General features: G+C 47.2%; 1 protein-coding gene across 2 annotated transcripts in view; it reads right to left on the reverse strand.

Annotated features, from left to right (window-relative positions):
* Positions 1-4,966: 4,966 nt before the first annotated feature.
* The window catches only part of ZNF366 (zinc finger protein 366), a 64,023-nt gene continuing 50,222 nt past the window's right edge, over positions 4,967-18,767 (reverse strand). The window contains exons 3-5 of one of the 2 annotated variants that reach the window (XM_003785899.1): positions 18,317-18,508; positions 8,884-9,058; positions 4,967-5,840 (exon numbers count right to left, since the gene is read on the reverse strand). In XM_003785899.1, the coding sequence (XP_003785947.1) occupies positions 5,296-5,840; positions 8,884-9,058; positions 18,317-18,508 (912 nt within the window). In that variant the 3' untranslated portion in view covers positions 4,967-5,295. The remainder of the gene's footprint in view (positions 5,841-8,883; positions 9,059-18,316; positions 18,509-18,767) is intronic. The other variant, XM_023510916.1, reaches the window with a different exon arrangement.

Below are 18,767 nucleotides of genomic sequence, written 5' to 3' on the forward strand. Positions count from 1 at the left end.
TCCTTATACCCTTATGTAAATGAATTACTTCCCAAAGAGCCCACCTCCAAACACCATCTCCTTGGGGACTGTGGTTTCAACATATGAATTACAGAAGGACATAAACAATCAGTTCATAGCAGCATGGTGATCAGGACTCAGACCCCTTAAGGTTGAGGATTTAGATGAAATCACCAGGAAATCCACTGAGACTGACACAGATAGTATCTGATGATAAGAAGAATCAAGAATGGGTGATGGAGGAAGAGAAAATGAGTATCAGTGTTGGTCTGCAGACTCAACGCAGCTGTGGTGGCTGAAGTTTGTCCTCCTCTTCTTCTAAGTTTTCCATCAGGAAGACAAAGGTCTGGAACCTCCTCTCCTGCAGGAAATGTGCTGTGAATTCTCACAAAGAAGTGGACTGTGGTGATGCAGAGATGAGTCAGCTGGTCTTTCTTCAAGGAGGCACTTGCATCTGAGCTATGACAGTGCAGTCAGCAGACAGCCTCCAACTTCCAGCCCCTTCAGGTTCTGCCCCAGCTACAGAGAGTCATGTCCTTCCCGGGGGAGTCCACATCTGGTGACTGGACATTTCTAGGACAAGCTTTGACCCAGAGCTGCTGGGAAGGCTGGCTGAGGCTTTGTTGGAGCTGCACTACAGATTGGTTTCTCTGTCTGCTCAGTCTTCTTTTCTGCTCCCTTCTTTTCACATAATCCTTAATACATATCTTGCATCCAAATATGTCTCAGCATCTGCTTCCAGAGAACTCCACCTGCTACAGGCTATATGCTTTGGAAGTCAAAAAGAAACTCACTAACTAGGTAATTTGGGGCAAGTTATTTTACTCTCCTGAACTTCCATTTCTTCATTTGTAAAATAGGGATAATATTTGTCTCCCAGGGTTGTGTGAGGCTTAAAAGAGATGGAGTGTATGAATCACCTGGCACAGTGCTTGGCATGAAATGGGGCTCAGTGTGTGCTGCAGTTTGACTGTTGTTGAAAAGGGAGGATCCTCAGAAACGGACCACTCCCATGCTGACACAGCCTTAGGAGTTTTTTGTAGCTTATAATAATAATGCCTTATTCTTACATAGCATAGTCAGGGGTCCTCAAACTTTTTAAACAGGGGGCCAGTTCACTGTCCCTCAGACCACCGGAGGGCTGCCCTGCAGACCTCAGGATGAGTTGGCTGCTAAGCAGGACAGGCAGTGGCAGCAAAAACACCTGGCAGACCGGATAAATGTCCTAGGCAGGCCGCATGTGGCCTGCGGGCTGTAGTTTGAGGACGCCTGGCATAAACTGTGAGCCAGGCCCATTCCAATGGCTTTGTATCTAGTAAGTCATTTAACCCAACCAACAACCAAGTTAGGCAGGCATAGTTTGTCTCTTCTTACAGATAAGGACATGAGGCAGAAAGCAGTTCATGTGTTGCTCTCAGGTCCCAAACATCAGAAAGGGGGAAAGCCAGGCTCTCATCTCATGCAGGCAGGGACCAGAATCTATACTCTTGCTCAAGAGTCTGTTGTCCCTAGGTTGAAATTTGTCCACAAAGAACTTAAAGCAGAATGAGATAATCCTGCCTGTCACCTCCCACTTGCCTATGATACCCTTCCAGAACAAACTTTTCTAAATAGAAAAGAGGAACAGGATGAGGAAGATGTCACCTGCCTGCAGATGGGCTGAAGTTGATTAGTCTTTTGAGGCGGGGAGAATCCAACATCTTTGTACCCCTGGGGCTGAGAACCCCTGACCACGGGGAATCACCCTGGCAGAGGGTGTCATGGCAGAGTGAGATACTGACAATAGCAGCTTCCTTGCATAAATTCAGGTATTTACAAATGATTAACTGGACTTTTCAACATGTCTTTATTTGCCTAAATTAACAAAATATGGGTTAAAGTTATTCTCAGGTAAACTGCTCTTCCATTGAAGCAGAAAGCAATATTCACAACTTGGGGCACTGTACACGTGGAGTTTTAGTTTTTAAATAGCAAACCAGAGTTCTGTACAAAATTAACGTTTGATGTAACATTGTCCAAATACGCAAAGGATTTTCAAGGCTAGCTCTGTTACATTCTGTTCCAGAAAATCAGACAAAGATCATAACTCAAAACACAATGTTAATATTTTATTAAATGCCTTCAGGGCTTAATAAATACAACGTGCACACTGAGCTTTCTCATGCAACTTCTCATATACAAATACACCAGTTACTTTTGTGGGTTTGTGAAAGGTCAGCCTCAGTCTCATGGCCAATGCAGAGTCAAATTTTTAAAAAGAAAGAATAAAAGAGGAATTGAAAGGCAACAAGAATGGTAATCATAGGAGTGAATAAAAAGGATAAAAGAAAAACATGCCACTTGGCTGGTCCATTGGTTGTTTAAAGTGACAGTGTTCAAAAGCCTAGAAAGCATTATAGTGACCTATTTTCAGAGTGTTATGGTGTGACGAATGTCATGCGGCCCTAGCCTTGGTGTGCTTGGTTTTCTGAGATGGCCCCAGGGCTCTCCTTCAGGTTCATCAGCTTGTTGGGCAAGGCTGGCCAATGCTTCCCTCAGCTCTGTGCTCATGCATGGGGTGTCCATCTAATTTCTCCCCCAACCTTGGATACTTTTGAGAATAAAAGTGACATTATTAGTAATTACCCCGGGACAAGATGTCTAAACCAAGATTGTCCCAGGAAAACTAGGATGTTGGTCACTCAACAACATACAAAATCAAGGCTTTAGCTTAGGTTTTCAGAAGGTCAGTGTTATATTAACCATCATGTTAGATCTAATTAAGTCTCCCATAGCCAGAATCAAAAACAACAAACAGGCTTTGGAATGCACTCTACAATGAATTTTTGTTACTTCTCCTAGACCTACCCATTTCTGCCCCTCCCCACCAAATAAACTTTTACTTGGAATGCTAACATTCCAAACAGATGAAACTTGAGCCACTCTGAGTGAACCGAGCAGGGCGACTAAGGGTTTCTCCTCCCCACCAGTTCTGCAGGGACCTACGGTCGACCTCTGGCTCTTCAGAACATAATTGAAAAGCCACTATTCTGGACCACACTCTCTCCATCTCAACATTAACTGGTTCCTCATGTATTCTCCCATGACTTGATTTGGTTGGAAAAGACTAGAGCCTGCTACTCTAGATTTTCCTGGTTCCCCTTCCAGCCTGGCATACTCAGTCCCAACTGGCAGTCTACAGCACGTGTGTTCAGGCCCAGCACGCAGTAGGCTCACAACACACGGCTGCTATATGATGTAAGTGGATCCTGAGAGCTGGAGGCCTCACAGACTACTCTGCCAGCCTCCTAGGCAACTTCAGCAGAGGCACCAATGAGCTATGTTAATCCCAAATGGAAGGGAACTTGCCCTTCTGAGGAATTGGAACTCTTGGCCCCGAGTTGGGCTTGTAACCACAGAAACCCACATCTTCTCTTCTCCATCCCCTTCACAGGTGCACTGACCTCAGAACATGGCAGCTTTAGCTGCTGCTGGTGGTGAGGTTGAAGGAAAGAGCTTGAGGCAAGGTGACAGGAGAAATGGGTCAGGGACTGACAAGAACATGGTGATGATAAGACCCACAGGGAGCACCTGAGCCCACAGAAAAGGCTGGCACTGCAGCTCGGCAGGGACACGCTAGAGAAATGTACTGGGACTTGTAGAAGAACAGAAAGCAAAATAACAAACAGTACCTAGCTCTACTGCAGGAGCTGAAAGTACCAACCAAGAGGCAGTTTTTACAGAAACCCAGGCATAGTACCAAAGGGTCACTTCTTATGGCCAATCACATTCACAACACCCTCCCAGTATCATTCTTCTCAGTGCCAGGGCTAGGTAAGGCCTCCTGGATGGGCCCGGCCCACCCTTTTAGCTATCGTCACTCACTGGAATCAGGGTGCAAGCATCTCATGGGAAGTAAATAGTCACCATAGGCCAGCCATTTATTTTTCCACATATGAGGTGATCATAAACATCACAGGCATCATCTTCCAGTACAAAAGGTGTGCATCTATGCAATGTGTGTGTGTCCCCTCATGAGACTCTTGGGAACAGGTAAGAAGTCCTGGGTCGGCAGTATGATTGTGTGGTCTCCTGCTCTCACCTTAATAAGTCTGAAGCCAGGAACAGAAATATTTACAGGGTCCCTGGGAGGAGCCCTGGGAGCCCTAGGACCCGGTGAGTGCTAGCTTAGCACAGCCAATCTTTCTCAGTCTTGGCTGCATACAAGAATCACCTGGGGCAATTTGGAAACTACAACTCCTGGGGCTCCATCCAAACCAATTAAATCAGGATCTAATTTGGGGGTTAGGGGGTGAAGCCTTGGCCAAGGTACTTTTTAAAAGGCTTTCCCAGATGATTGTAACGTACAGTCAGTACTGAGAATGCAGCCAGCTCAGGGGCTTCCTTACTAGTGATGAGCTGGTGATTGTTCTAATACCCGCACTAAGTCAGAGCTTAGATTTCAGGAGAATTCCTCCAGATCACCCCCTGAGCTCCAGCACGGAGCAGTGATGCCCTGCTCACTGGTGACGACACTTCCTGCAGCTGTCTCATGGAGCATGAAGCTTCAGAGTCAGCTGGTGATGGTCCCCATGAGGGAGCTCTGCTGGGGACACAGGGGTTGTCTGGGGAGCCAGGGTCCCTAAGCACTCTCAGGTCATCTGAAAATCTGCTCCAAATGCAGGTAGCAAAAGCAGAACAAGAGAATCTCAGCCTCCCAAGCAGAATCTAAGTATTGCTGGTTTTCCAGGAGTCACAATGATTCACCTTCTCCTAAAATTGTATCTTACATCTGCGGCAACAACTTGAAAACATCCCCTTTAATAGCTCATCCTCCTGGGTCATTTCTTGTATTTTTGGTTATTTAATAAAGGCTATTTTTTATATATACAACTATTAATATGTTCATCTATCTGGAAAAATATAACTTTCACTAACTGAACTAAATAGTTATTAATAAGGTAACACATCAAGCACCATTTCTGGTAACTAGAAATTTACCAGGTATTGCCTATTAGTCAAAGAGAAAAATAAGAGAATTTCTAAGCACCTCAGCATCAGCTTACAGTGAGATATGTGGAGTATGTGCAGTTCGTTATGCTGCAGAAGCCCCCGCACCGTGCCAGCACTCTCAAGGGCCTGGTGCACGACCTGAGAAGCATTTGCATTACCTAGGACGGTGCCTGCTCATTTAGTCTGAGCCATTTGTGAAGACTGACACTGCCCGCCAGCCCCCAGCAAGTGGCAGTTCATGCAGAAAGCTATATTCCAACTGCCTACTTCTCCTTTTCCAAATGTAATCTTAAAGCTGTCCACTTAGATACCTAAAAGCACTGCTTGTTTTTCCATTTTCCTCTCCAGTAATTCTTTTAAACTCCCATCTCTGTGCTTGAAGTATAAGTAATCAGAAAAAGAAGGGCCCCGCCGGGTGCTCTGCAGAGCCCTGAGGCCGAAACTCTCATCCTTGCGGGCACAATCTCTCTCTCTCTCTGGGCCGCCCTCTGCCCCGTGGTCGCCAGCGCTCCTCTCCTCCTGCTCTTCTAGGGGCATGTCCTCCTCCTCTTCCTCGGTGCGGGCTTCGCCTTGCGCCCCGAGGCCCTGCTCCGGCTTGGTGGACAGATCCTGGGCCGCGCAGAGCTGCTGGCTCTGGGGGCGCAGGCCGAGGCTGTAGGGCTCCGCCTCGCAGCTGTTGTCCTCCTCGTCCTCCTCGGGACAGGGGCTGCCTCTGGCGCTCTCCCCGTCCGACTGGAAAGCGGTCTCCTTGGCCTCGCGCTTCTGGGACAGGTCGAAGGGTTCCTCCTGCTCCAGACTCCGCAGGACGCCGGCCGTCTGCGCCAGGGTGATGCGCCCCCTTCCCAAACCTAGGGGAGCAGAGCGAGAATTGATGGAAGCCCGGACGGGGATGGGCACAGACCCAGTGCCGCTGGATGTATTCTGACTGCACGTTTCAAAAATAGCATTCCCAGTAAGGGAGCGGACGTGGCAGGCTCGTCACAGACGGCATCTGAATCGGTATAACCCCTTTAAGGTGAATTTGGCAACGTGCACCAAAAGCTTTAAAAATAAGCCTTGATTTCAAAGCAATTACATTCCTGAGCATTTAAACTGTAAAAATAGGCAGGCAGGTGCACAAAACCTAAGTGTGAAGATGCTTATCACGTTTTTTTATTATAGTGAAACAGTGAAGCCTAGTTTTTTATTTAACAATAGAAGTTCCGTTAAATAAATAATAATCTATCCATACAATGAACCATGATGCAGAAACCTACTAAGGATTATAAAAAGATATTCTCTATATTTTTAGACAAAAAAATATGTGTGTGTGTGTATGAATGTATAATGCAGACCCAATTTTATATAGTTGCTAGCTAGCAATTCTATCAAAACATGTCTGGAAGGACATGATGAAAAATCGATGAACATTTTCTTCTAACTTTTAATGTAGTTCTTATTTTATTTCTCATAGTGAGCATACCATAAGAAGTAAAGCAATAATAAAGGTATTTTCATCTTGAAGAAAGGAGATTCTGTCTGGGGCTGTGGAGGCCGCCCAGGACTGTGGTCCCTGCGCAGACAGAGCAGGGTGGGCAGAGAGAGGTTCTGCCTGGCGCTCACAAAGGCCCTGCTCACAGTGATTTCTGGGGGCCTCACTGTGAGTTTCAGGGTGAGGGCCTGTAGGTCTGGGCCTTGCAGCATAGCCGTTTTTCACTGGATCGGATCTTTAAGGCTCTGAGGAACAGTCAGGACGCTAAAGGCAAAATCAGCAGGGAGGGGTCCCGGGCGTTGCCTGACCAGGCTCCCAGGGTGAGAGTGTAAAAAGGAGACGTAGAGAGGCGCTGATGCCTAACTTTACAGACTGTGTTGTCAGGCAACAAAGCTGTTTATATCTTTAATCTTGTCAGGGAAGAGGGAGGGCTTTGTAATGATTTTTGAGTCATTTTGAAAACTAGAGTGAAAAAAATGGTAGCACCCTTTATAGATGAGAACACCAAAGTGGTTGAAAGTCTGTTCAGGATTTTCAAAGCAACCCTCCGACATATAATGATGCTTTTTATCTTTCCAGAACGCCAGAGCCATTCGGCGCCTTTTAGGCTTTGAGGGTCAGCACGGGGCACATCCAAGTGGCCAGCTCGGGCTTTCAGATGGAGCATTTTCTGCTCACGGCCTTGTCTGTCTCCTGTCCTGAGGATTGAGCACACTTCGCCTCTTCTGGAAAAAATCCAGGCCTTGCTTGGGAAGTGGCTCAGGCAACTAGAGAGTCAGTGAATACAATTCAAGAGAAAAACATTCTCAGGAAAAAAAAAATTGCTTTTTTTGTTTTTTTAACCAGCATTTTTTTCAGGGCTTTTGCATAAACTCCAGCCCTTGTTTTGGGACGACCCAGGAGTCACCATAAACTCAGTGGGTGCTGGGAAAACCTGAAAGCTACAACTATTTTGTTTCATTCTGTACGTGCGTCTGTGTACCTGGATTCTGAACACGTGTGCCCGCCTTTACCCCTTCGGTAAGATGTCCAAAAAGTGGCAAACACAAACATAGCCCCCCACATTGTTGCCTAGGGTAGGGAGCTCTAGTTCAGTTTAGAAATTCTTGAGTTGGAGTCCCAGTTCTGCCTTCAGACTTGCTATCTAACCTCGAGCAGTTTACATAATACCTCCAGGCCTCGGTCTCCTCTTACACGAAATGAGAATGACACAGTCTCTTCCCCGTGGGATCATAGGGATGAGCAATAACGTCCCTCAGGCATCTCGCCCTGCACTTTGATCCCGCCAGTGATCAAAAGCAGTTGATATGATTTTGTAAATGACATGTAAAACTGTGTTCTCTCTGCCCCCACAGACCTTCTGGAGCAGTGATTTTCAACAGGTGTGCCTGGAGAGGATCTTAGGTGTGGCATGAAAATTTTTAAAGATTATTCATTAAATTATTTTTGAAAGAAGTTGAAAGCACAGTAAGTGTATTTTTTTTTTTTTGATCAACATAATTTAAGCGTGCCTTTAACTATGGGTTCGAGTGTGCCATGAGAGAAAAACGGTCGAAAAACACTGGCCTAGGGGGAAAGTCGTCTCTTCCCCTCGTATCTGCCACTGTGTGTGGCTCACAGTGTGTGACAGAGGCTTGTCTACTGCCTGTTTATTGCTGGACTGGTTGATGAGGCAACTAAGCAGCGGCCCACTGAGTCCAGGAGATCTGGAACAAACTCTCTTCACTGCTAAGGGCCCTGGACTGAGAGGGAAAAGGAGGTGAGACCTTTTCACTAGTTCAGTTGGGACTTAGTCAGGGACACATAGGCCCCTGCTCTGCTTACGTCAGCCCTCCCTGCCAAAGCAGGAAAATTATCCTTGAGTGTGTCTGGCATGAATGGGTAGGGGAGACCTCACTGGCTACAACACACTTCTGCCTGCCAACAGCAGAGCTTACAGACCTGGCTTCTAAAAGGGAAAGAAAAAAAATCACATGCCTGTGAACAGCTATGTGATGAAGTGGATTCCGTAAAAGCTACAGAGGCAGAAAGGTCTGGGTTCAAATCCTGACCCTGCCACTTTTCAGTTGGGCAACTTTGGGAAAATTAATCTGTAAAACAGAGATAACAGAAGTCCCCCCAGCCATGAAGATTAAGGGAAACAAGGCATGTGGGGCAGTGTCTGGAACAAAGGAACAACAATGGTACGGACTGACACGAATGCTGCATTCCAACCTACTCTAATTCACTTTTACTTCCTTCCTTCAGATATTAGCATTATAAATCTCTTCCTGCTATTCTGCTATGGTCTTGAAAATTTTGCTCCCCTTTTTGATAAGACTAACCTCTCCCTCAAAGTGACGTCCCATAAAAACAAATTCAGCTCCCTCTGGTTACCCACCAGACTGACGAGGAGCAGTTCGTCTTGGCAGAGTGATTACCTTGAGAATGAAGGCCGCGTTCCATGACGCCGTGCTTGACCTTCATGTGGCGCGTCAGGTTCCCCTTCAGGGTGAATTTGCTCGGGCAGTAGAGGCACTTGAAGGGCTTGCTGTCTGAGTGCAGGTGCATGTGGCCCATCAGGTTGTGCATCCGGTTAAACTCCTTCCCACACAGCTGTCGAAGACAGTGATGAGAATACAGGTTACCCTGCCAGGGTGACCCCAGTCCAGGCCCCAGGAAGACAGAGTGTTGCAACCAGCCAGGTGTGGTGGCTCACACCTGTAATCAGCACTCTGGGAGGCTAAGGCGGGTGGATTGCTTGAGCTCAGGAGTTTGAGACCAGCCTGAGTAAGAGTGACACCCCAACTCTACTAAAAATAGAAAAACCAGCTGGCTGTTGTGGTGTAGCACCTGTAGTCCCAGCTACCTGGGAAGCTAAGGCAAGAGGATCTGTTGAGTCCAAGAGACTGAGGTTGCTGTGAGCTATGATGAACGGGGGCAGGGGGGGCGGTGCCTGTGGCTCAAGGGAGTAGGGCACCAGCCCCATATGCTGGAGGTGGCAGGTTCAAACCCAGCCCCAGCCAAAAACTGCAAAAAGAAAGAAAGAAAAGAAAAGAAAAATGCTGCAGCCTATGCCACTTTTACTTGGTTTGGGCATTTTAAACTGCTTCCAAAAAAAAATGTTCCCAGGGAAGTCAGGTCTTCTCAGCCTCAGAGGTGGAACAAGTAGGGATGGATTCCCAGGATTTGTTCCTGGAGTACAGGGATCTTTAAACTCCAGATAACCATCTCAAAGTTTGTAAAGCTTCTTTTAAATGAAACCTTTGCTGCCTTTAGGAACAAGGATACAATGTTTAGTATTTAGAACATGGAAGGCATTATTCAGATTCTATCGTGGAATATCCGATTTAATGCTCATACCAATCCAATGACACGGGTGCTTTTATCATCCCTGTTTCACAGATGGCCAAGCTGAGGACTCAGATCACTTCTCCAAGGTATGTAACTAGTAGGTCTGAGGATAATGAGCTCAGGCCACTGGACACCAGAGGCCATGGATCAACCACCAGACCACACTGTGTCTCCCCCAATATAATTCTTCTGTTAGACTGTATCAAGTAATGCTTTTCCAGTTTTTAAATTTGCTAGTTATTAGGATGGATTTCAAAGTTAAAAGGAAGAAAAAGACATCTAAAGACAGAATGGGCCTGTTCTCTGCGTAGAAATTTGAATTGGGGAGAGTATTAACTCAGGTATACAAAAAGTAAACATATTTTTGTCATCTTTTCCTTTTCCATCATTTCTATTTCCATCAAAGTACAAAGGCATAATGGACCACAACAGGGTCCTCTAACTTCTTTTGGAAAAATAGAACCTTCTTTTCACAAGCAATGATGCAGATGCAGAAAGCGGTAAGCAGCTGCTTGGATGAGCGTTTGTTGTCCCCAAGCCTTCGCAGAGTGAGATTTGGACACTCTAGCCCTTCCTTGGCTGTGCTGGGAAGAACATGAAGAAGGATTTGGGGGTTGTGCTTGGAGTGTTATTTGGGGAGCATTCTCCTTCCCTCCCCAACCTCAGAGGCCAGTGTAGCTGGGACAGCAATATGCCATGAGAGGATTCGAGGTGTGGCATCCGCTGAAGCTTACACCAGCTTTCCTTTCTCGCTGAGACAGGAGGACCAATGTTAGAAATTTGGGATTGAATTTTTATGAATGAAGGCAATATTTTCTTCAGGTGGCTAGGGAGGTGAGAACTGAACTGGCCTCAGAAGGATAGGCCGACCTAACAAATGATGATTCAGGAAATCAGCCTAAGAGAATAGTGGGTGGTAAGAGGAAACCAGCCGGGATTATGCATTTGCCACAGAAAATCCACGTATGGATAATGAATGGTCGGTTCTGTATTTTTGAATGATTCATATTTGGGGATTTTAAGTACTCTTCCCTTTTTTGGTTCCTTACTGGTAAGAATGAATTTGGCATCGTGGATAGGGCTCTAGCACTCACATTCAGAATACCTGGGTGCACATTTGTTGAAAATGGCAACCCAAGAGGGGAAAAGGTGAGAGAGTTGATCTAACTCCAACTTCCTCGAGAGAAGCAATATGTGGCATAGATACTTGTTTTCTTTTAGTCACAATAGAGGTAATTTATTAAGATTTATCAATCTGTGGCTCAGTTTTACACATGTGTAAAAGTTCTGGTGTTTATTAACTTAGTATACCCACTTCTCCCTCAGGGCAAAGGAAAAAAAAAAAACCTTTGAATCCAGACATTACACATTAGGTATTTCTATCCATGGGTCATTTTTGGAAAAAGTGTACTGTATTGGGTTTGTAGGATGGTTTCCGATCACTCTGAATGATGTTTCTGGTGTAATTGCTGAGTCTCACTAATAGTTATTTCAGGTATGTCCTCACGCAGTAGGCTGAAACATTCATGAAGGCTTTGCTGGCCTTTTTAAAGCAGTCTCTGCCTAGTATCAACTTGATACCTGATAGGTCCTTAGTAAGCATCTGCTGAGTGAGGAAAGCGATATTGCAGCAGCAGAAATGATGCAAGAAAAAGCCATGAATGGTTAGCACAAGGCATGTAGGGACAGAGAAGCTGAAGGCTGGAAAATCAGTTAGGCTACTGCACTAGTCCAGGCATGAGTGGGGTCTCATGGTCCTACAGGCCAGAGAGAGGTCATTGAAAGGAAGTCATGGGTGCCTCCTGCAGTTGGCTCTCACAGTGGGAGGAACTTCTCTTTCAGCTATTATCTGTGGTTCCTGAGGTATCAGAAAGCTGGACTGGTCTAAAAGGGTTTTATAAAAGAGACGGAATTTGAGCCTGACCTTGAAGAATGTGAGAGTGCCCTTTGTTTTTATTTTGACATAAAGGTAAAGTTTCTTCATTAGCTATTTTCAGATACTTTAGTCAACCCTACCCCATAGGCAAGGTAACTACGATCATTGTGGTAATGACCAACTGTTTGCTGCTGCCACACCTGTTGGGACTTTGGGTGGCAATGCAGGTCCCATCTGCCCCTGAACCCCACACAGAGAGGCATGTGTTCATCTTAATGGTGGTTGGGGCTCAAAACAGTATCCCAAGTAGTCTCTGACGCAAGGGATGCCTTCCTTTTCTTTCTTTCCTTTTTTTTTCTGAGACAGAGTCTCCCTTTATCACCCTGGTAAAGTGCAGTTGCATCACAGCTCACAGCAACCTCAAACTCTTGGGCTTAAGCGATTCTCTTGCCTCAGCCTCCCAAGTAGCTTGGACGGCAGGTGCCCTCCATAATAGCCGGCTATTTTTTGGTTGCTGTTGTCATTGTTTAGCCCAGGCTGTGCTCAAACCCGCTACCCTCGGTGTACGTGACAGGAACCCTACTCACTGAGCTGTGGGCCCTGAGTCTGATGCAAGGGATGCCTCCTTTCCTTTATGGCCAACCTCGGAATCAAGCACAGGGCTACCCACAGGGTGCTTAATGAGAATGAGTCTCAAAGTATTTGACGGGGGCAATAAACAAAAACGTCAGGAAAATATCATGATCTCTTTGCAAAGTTCTAAAAAGCAGGTCTCTTCCTTCCCACACCACTCCTATAGAGATTAATTTGCAAGCTAAAATCCTCAATGGGAGAAAGTTAGAGCCAATTCATGCTGGACCTGAGATACCTATTGCATCTCGGCAGTAGGTACCCAGCTCCTTCCTCTCAATCTCTGAGCCTGCACAAAGCCCTCTGGTCCCTTATTTAGGACATTTGGCCTCTTCAAGATCTTTCTCGGAGGATTGTCCTCACATGACAACACATAAGCATATAGAGAGATTTCACGTCTGTGGAACTCAGACACTGTTGATGAAAAGAGGCCAAAGAGGATGGGGTCCACGGATGCCAGCACCCTGGTGGGATTCGAGATAAGAGCTCCAAGCAGAATCACTGCGGGGAGTGGGGGATGTTAGACTGGAGGGACGAGGACTGCAGCCCTGTAAGCCAAAGCTTCCGCGTCAGGACTTGCTGAATCATCTCCTGCCAAGGTCTGCAGAGATTAAAACAGGAGTGGGTGTTGGTCCAGGAAGCCACTGCAATGGCGAGGACTCCAATTCCATCTTGCAGGTGTCATCCCAGCCAGCGTGCCCCATGCTTGGACTCTCGCTCGTGCTAACAAGCATCACTGGTGTGGATCTGACATGAAATCCCAGCTTCTCCAGCCACCCACATTCTAAGAGGAAGGTGGCTTGCAAAATTGAATAAAAAACTGAAACAAATATTCTGCACTGCCCTTTAAAGATGGGTCAAATGGACCATTAGGCTCTGAGATGTCAGAGCAGAGAGGTGAGGTCAGAACACAGAAGGACAGACAACTTGCTCCCTTTTCTCTTCTGTAAACTGTAGAAGACGATCATTGTTTGTTGAGATTGTTGTTGTGAAGATCAAATGAGATAATTCAGGGACAGAGCTTGGTAAATAATCAAAGCACAATGAAGAGTAGCTCTCATTACGATCATTATTGTGTCTGCGGCAGACATTTCAGAAACATGAAGGTCTTTGTAGATGAGGAGAATATTAAAGGACAGAGGAGGGGTCCTCTGAGTAAATACCTGCCAGGTCACTTGAGGTGTAACAGAAATGCAAGCAGGTGAGCCTCACCGGCACTGGGTAACGTGGGCAAACAGAGAAGATTCATTCTAGATGGCAGGTTTGGGGAGGGCTCCTTATCTGGCTCTCCCAGTCCTCATTCTGCCCTTTGAATAGCTGGCAGATGTCCCATTTGCTCCAGGCCACCTCATCCTGACTTCCTGGTGCCCTTTTCTTCCCTGGTCCAGGGCTGAGAGGCCCCTCTGGCATTTGCTACCAGCCCCCATGGCTATGCTGACAGCCAGCAGCCATGGAGAGCTGGGCTGTGGCCAGAGCCAAGGTGATGGTAGCGTGCAGCCACTGGGCTGGGGCCAGAGGCCACAAGGCCAGAAGCAGCACATCGCCTTGCTCCAGCCAGCCTAGAGCAAGCTTCAGAACCAAGATGCACCAGGAAACCTGTGTTTTCCTGCTCCGGGAGAAAAGGTCAGAGCACCGTGGCCTGCCGCTGAGGAGAGTGGCCTCCGCTCCCCTGCCTTCCCTCACATTCTTCTCCCTCTCTCTCTTTTCATAAGAAGGGTGTTCCTTTCCTCAAAGGGAGAGAGAGGGAGGGAGGGAGAGAGAGGGACTGTAAACTGTCCAAAAGGACCGTGAGAAAACAGGAAGCTTTGAGAAGTACAAGAGAAAGCAAGATGAAATCTATTTGCAGGCGGGCCCCTGGGGACATGTGAGGCATTGTTAGGCAGGCAGTTCATGAAGCTATATCCTTCCTTCTCCTAAGGAGGGCTTTGCTGCCAAAAGGCTGCTATCTGGTCACTGCCTTAACCCCCTCAACGCCAGCCTGAAAAACCTTGACCCGTCAGCATAGGGCCCCCCAAGGGCCCCCATCTGGTTTCTCCCCTCCTGGGGAATCAAAGAACATGAGGGGAAAAACAGAGCCAGTTTGGCAGTGGTGGTGAAGATCTTTGGAGCGAGACCTCATCCCTCTTTTAACAGCTCTGCCCTCCAGCCTTCAGCCCTCTGCTGCGAACAAGGCTGCAGATGACCTGGTGATTCATAACTCAGGCAGCTCCCGGCTTCACCCATCTCAACAGAGAATTTGTCCCGGAAATTCTGGATGGCTGCTTTTCCTGGACAGGTTTCCCAAAGACGGCAGCTGGTTCTTTGCTATTATGGAGTGTGGCCCCTACAAGGAGAGTATCCAAATCAACCTATGTGTGCTTACCCAGAAAAATTCCTGCTGGCTCTAAGAAGCAATGAGTCCAGAATTTGAGCCGATAGTAAAAGAGCCCAGAAGGGCAGTAACTGTTTTATAAGGGTGGGGGGGGGAAGAAATGTGGAATGGAAACCTTTCTTCTCCTCTAATTTTCCACCCTATTGTGAATGCCTAATCCCACGGTGAATGAACATTTCTGCTTGGTAGGGACAGCGACATCCACTGTGCACAGGGCTGGAGTTCATGTTGCAAAAGGAGGAGGGATTCACGTTAGGAAGAAATTTTAATGGTGAGAATCCCAAGACATTAGAATCTGTTACTGAAAGAATCTTGCTTATTGAGGGTTTTGGGCTAAAGGAAATAGAGTTAACTCTTGGAATATGGCCGGAGTGAGGCCTGCCTCTTCTGTTCAGCCATTTCAACCATGGAAGTGAATAGCTTTTCCTGTTCCCACTATAAAGCTCAAGTTCAGCCATCTGGGCCTGTTCTCTAACATCATGGAGTGGCCAGCAAGCCATTTATCTCAGGTGGCTATGAACTGCGCAGCAACAAGCACATAGCCCTGCATCTGTCTTCTGAATCCCCCACCCCCAACAACTGCCCCCTAGGGCCAGATGTCCAAGAACTCAGAGTGGCTTGATGGGAAGCCAGGCCCACAGGACTCCACCTGAAGATGGCCCACCCCACTGTGGGATCTGGAGCTAATTTACAAATACAAAGAGTCTTGTTACACAATGTACAAACTCAGACATGCTCTGAAAGTCTTTTGAAATGAAGGAGGGTGATGGTACAAAGGACACCAAGCAGGACGACACCTTTCAGGGAGATAGGGACAGGGAGAGGAAGAGCCTGGCAGTGTGCTTGTGGCACTTTCTAGGAGACAGAGGGCTCTGGGTCAAGGTGCTTGACACCTAATGTCTAAGAATAGAAAAGGACCAACTAAGTCTGATAATAATGCCCTTTCATATCCAATTTTTTTTTGTCTGATGGTAGATAACACTCTCTATGCAGCCTCCTGACCTATAGTATGGTCTCCTGAGAAGATTTGCCTACTAGGAAGAAATGACCTCTGCAAAAATGACCAGTCCAATTCCTGTGCTGGCCTGTCTTCCATTGTAACATATAAACTGTCCATTGTTTCAAAACTGGCACTCTGCTTTATAAACTACTATAAACTACTCTCTTAGAAGTTCTGATGGTGTGGACCAGACTTCCAGAAACTGACTGACTCTCAAGGAATAGGAGAAATGGAGTTTCTGAACTGTAGAGCTGACCCAGACACCCTTTGGACCATTGTCTGGCACACCAGCATCAAGATGAAGGAGTGGGACATGGTGTTCATGAAGAGAGGCCCGAGCATCACTCAGGATGGCTCACTGCATCTTAGTGCCCAGGCTGCATCACACCACGCAGTATTCTGTGCACTGGCAATAGAAGAGACCGTCTAGAACCTCATATACTACCTGGCCCAGAAATCCTTCAGGCCCCCTAAAGGTAGAGAAGCAGAACTGCCTCTACGCCCCCCAATCACACACATCCTGCACCAGCTCTGCCCCTAACGTATCCCTGCACTTCAGGGGCATTTTCTGCCTGGTTGTACCAGTTACTGCTGGACCAGAATTGATGAAGTGGATGTAGAGATGGCCGGACCGGACAGCTATGGATTTTTAGGGACTAAACAATGCTAAAGGCTCCTTTCATGTTTTAACAACTTTACTCCATCATCAGCCCATAAGATTAAAAAATACACTTTATGCTTAAAGCCCAAAGGTAAACTTGACACAAGGACTGAAGAATAACAGAGACCTGACTGCACCTCCACTGTAGACGACGGTAAATACGTTACAGGGAGGAACAGGTCTGTTAAATGAGAAGTGCTCTGGGGACTCAATGAAGTGGGAAAGAAATCAAAGAAGTGCCCAAAGAGAGAAAGAACAGGTGGTCTGTGGAGTCCAGCTAGGGCTGGATGCATGGGTATGCACCAAAGGGTTGCCTTCTAGAGGGCCCTGAGTTTGGTTTAATGTTCCACTTTCATCATCTTGAAATTCCTAATAATGTTATAACAACGGGTCTTGCATTTCCATTTTTCAGGGGCCCTGAAAATTACACAGCCCATCCTGCATCCAGCAGCTTACTCCCCCTTTACATGGACATAAATTGACTTTCAAACCACTGGGAACTTGAAGGAAAGGAGGGGAAACAGAAGTGGGTGGCAGGAAAAGGGCTGGAGGGGGAAGCCTCCCTCTCTCCCCTCCGGACAATGCCCACGCAGGTCTAGGGAAGCTCTGCTTGCTGACCCCTCACCCCATCCAAGAGCTGCCAACACAGGAAAGAAGTCAGCTTCACAGGGGATTCCTTCAGTGGGGACACACTGCAGAGGTTACTGAAGGACCAGCCCCCTGGAAGCAGGGGACTTGGCTTCAGGAATATGGATCAACAGAGAGTAGCATTTGGGCCCAGTCAGACAGGCAGTGAGAGAGAAAGAAATCTTCCGGTCCAAGCAGACGGGTCCTAAGGCCCTCTGAACGGTGTTCTCCCTCTTTTTTCCCCTGGGCCACCCCCATGACTTGCCAGTATACTGCTTGAATAAAACCCAATCATGAGCAAGAGTCTTTCTCATTTTAGAAGTGGAGAAGGGAAGCAATGTTGGGGCCGGGGGCAGCTCTGGGAAGCCCAAGCATTTCTGAGACACGCTCAGCAATGCCCAGGTGGTGCCTTGGGCTCTGCACATCTCCAGCTCATGTTTTCTCAGCTGATGAAACAGAAACCCAAACAAGTTGGTCTGACCCAGGGACTTTAACAAAGACACTCAATCCTGTGTGACTTGGTACTTAGGAACAAATAAAAAACACTTCAAATGATGTGCCTGTGTTATTCCCAGCTCATGCAAGCGTTTCTGGGGGCCTCCGAGGGGCTAACTTTTGAATGTCACATATATCCATGGTTCAGCCCAAGTGGCAGGAGGGAAGGAGGGGGAAAGAGAAAGGGCCATGCTGGAAGCTTCTCTAGTTCTTTTTTTTTTTTTTTGACAGAGTCTGACTCTGTTGCCCTGGGTAGAGTGGCATGGTGTCATCACTCATGGCAACCTCAAACTCTTGGGCTGAAGTGATTCTCTTGTCTCAGCCTCCCAAGTAGCTGGGACTACGGGACTCTGCCACAACACCCGGCTATTTTTAGAGGCAGGGTCTCACTCTGGCTCAGGCTGGTCTCGAACCTGTGAGCTCAGGCAATCCGCCTGTCTTGGCCTCCCAGAGTGCTGGGATTACAGGAGTGAGCCACTGTGCCCAGTGCTTCTCTAGCTCTTTTCTGTGTTTAACTCACTAACCTGCAAGAGGAAGGGGCTGCAGCTGGTTTGTCTCTGTAGAATGAGAGCTCTCCACATCACTGTTATCCTTTAACGACCTCATCACCAAGGGGTCTTTCTACTCTCAGGCCTTCCCTACTGCCTGCCTCCATCCCTGGGTACTCAGGGCCCAGGCTGGCGAGAGCATGGGTGTGGTGGCCAGAGGGACAAATTGGTAGATGGGACCTGGGGCTAGCCATGGAACCAGTCCGAGCCCTAGGAACCCCCACTGATGAAACTGACTGGAAGGTTCCCCGGGGGCCCTCCCCTATCAGGCATTTGCACAACCCTCTGGGTCCTCCCCTGGCCACTGCCCACCTTGCATTTGAAAGGCTTCACATCTGAGTGGACGATCATGTGCGCCTTGAGAGTCTGTTTCTGCACGAAGCTCTTGTAGCAGAGGTGACACTGGTAGGCCCGGATGTTGGTGTGGATCAGCACGTGGCGCTTCATGTTGGCCAGCAGGGTGAACTCCCGCCCGCAGATCCCACACTTGTGCTCCTTCACACCCTGCAGGAGACACAGTTCAAAACAGGGGGGCTGACGGGAAACATACTTTCCCTGGGGTTACAGGATTCATTTTTCTCTATGCCCCATAAATCCACGGAGGGCTTGGTGATAGATGGGGTGCTTCAAATGGAAAAGCTTTAGCATTTAACTTTAAATAGTTAAACTGCTATTTTTTGAAAACTATTGATAACACTATATATATATATAAAATATATTAATATATTATATATAATGTTAACTATGCTGTATTCTTATAATA

This window comes from Otolemur garnettii, unplaced genomic scaffold (genome assembly GCF_000181295.1).
Source record: "Otolemur garnettii isolate 467f Iridium unplaced genomic scaffold, OtoGar3 scaffold00017, whole genome shotgun sequence".
NCBI classification, from domain to species: Eukaryota; Metazoa; Chordata; class Mammalia; order Primates; family Galagidae; genus Otolemur; species Otolemur garnettii.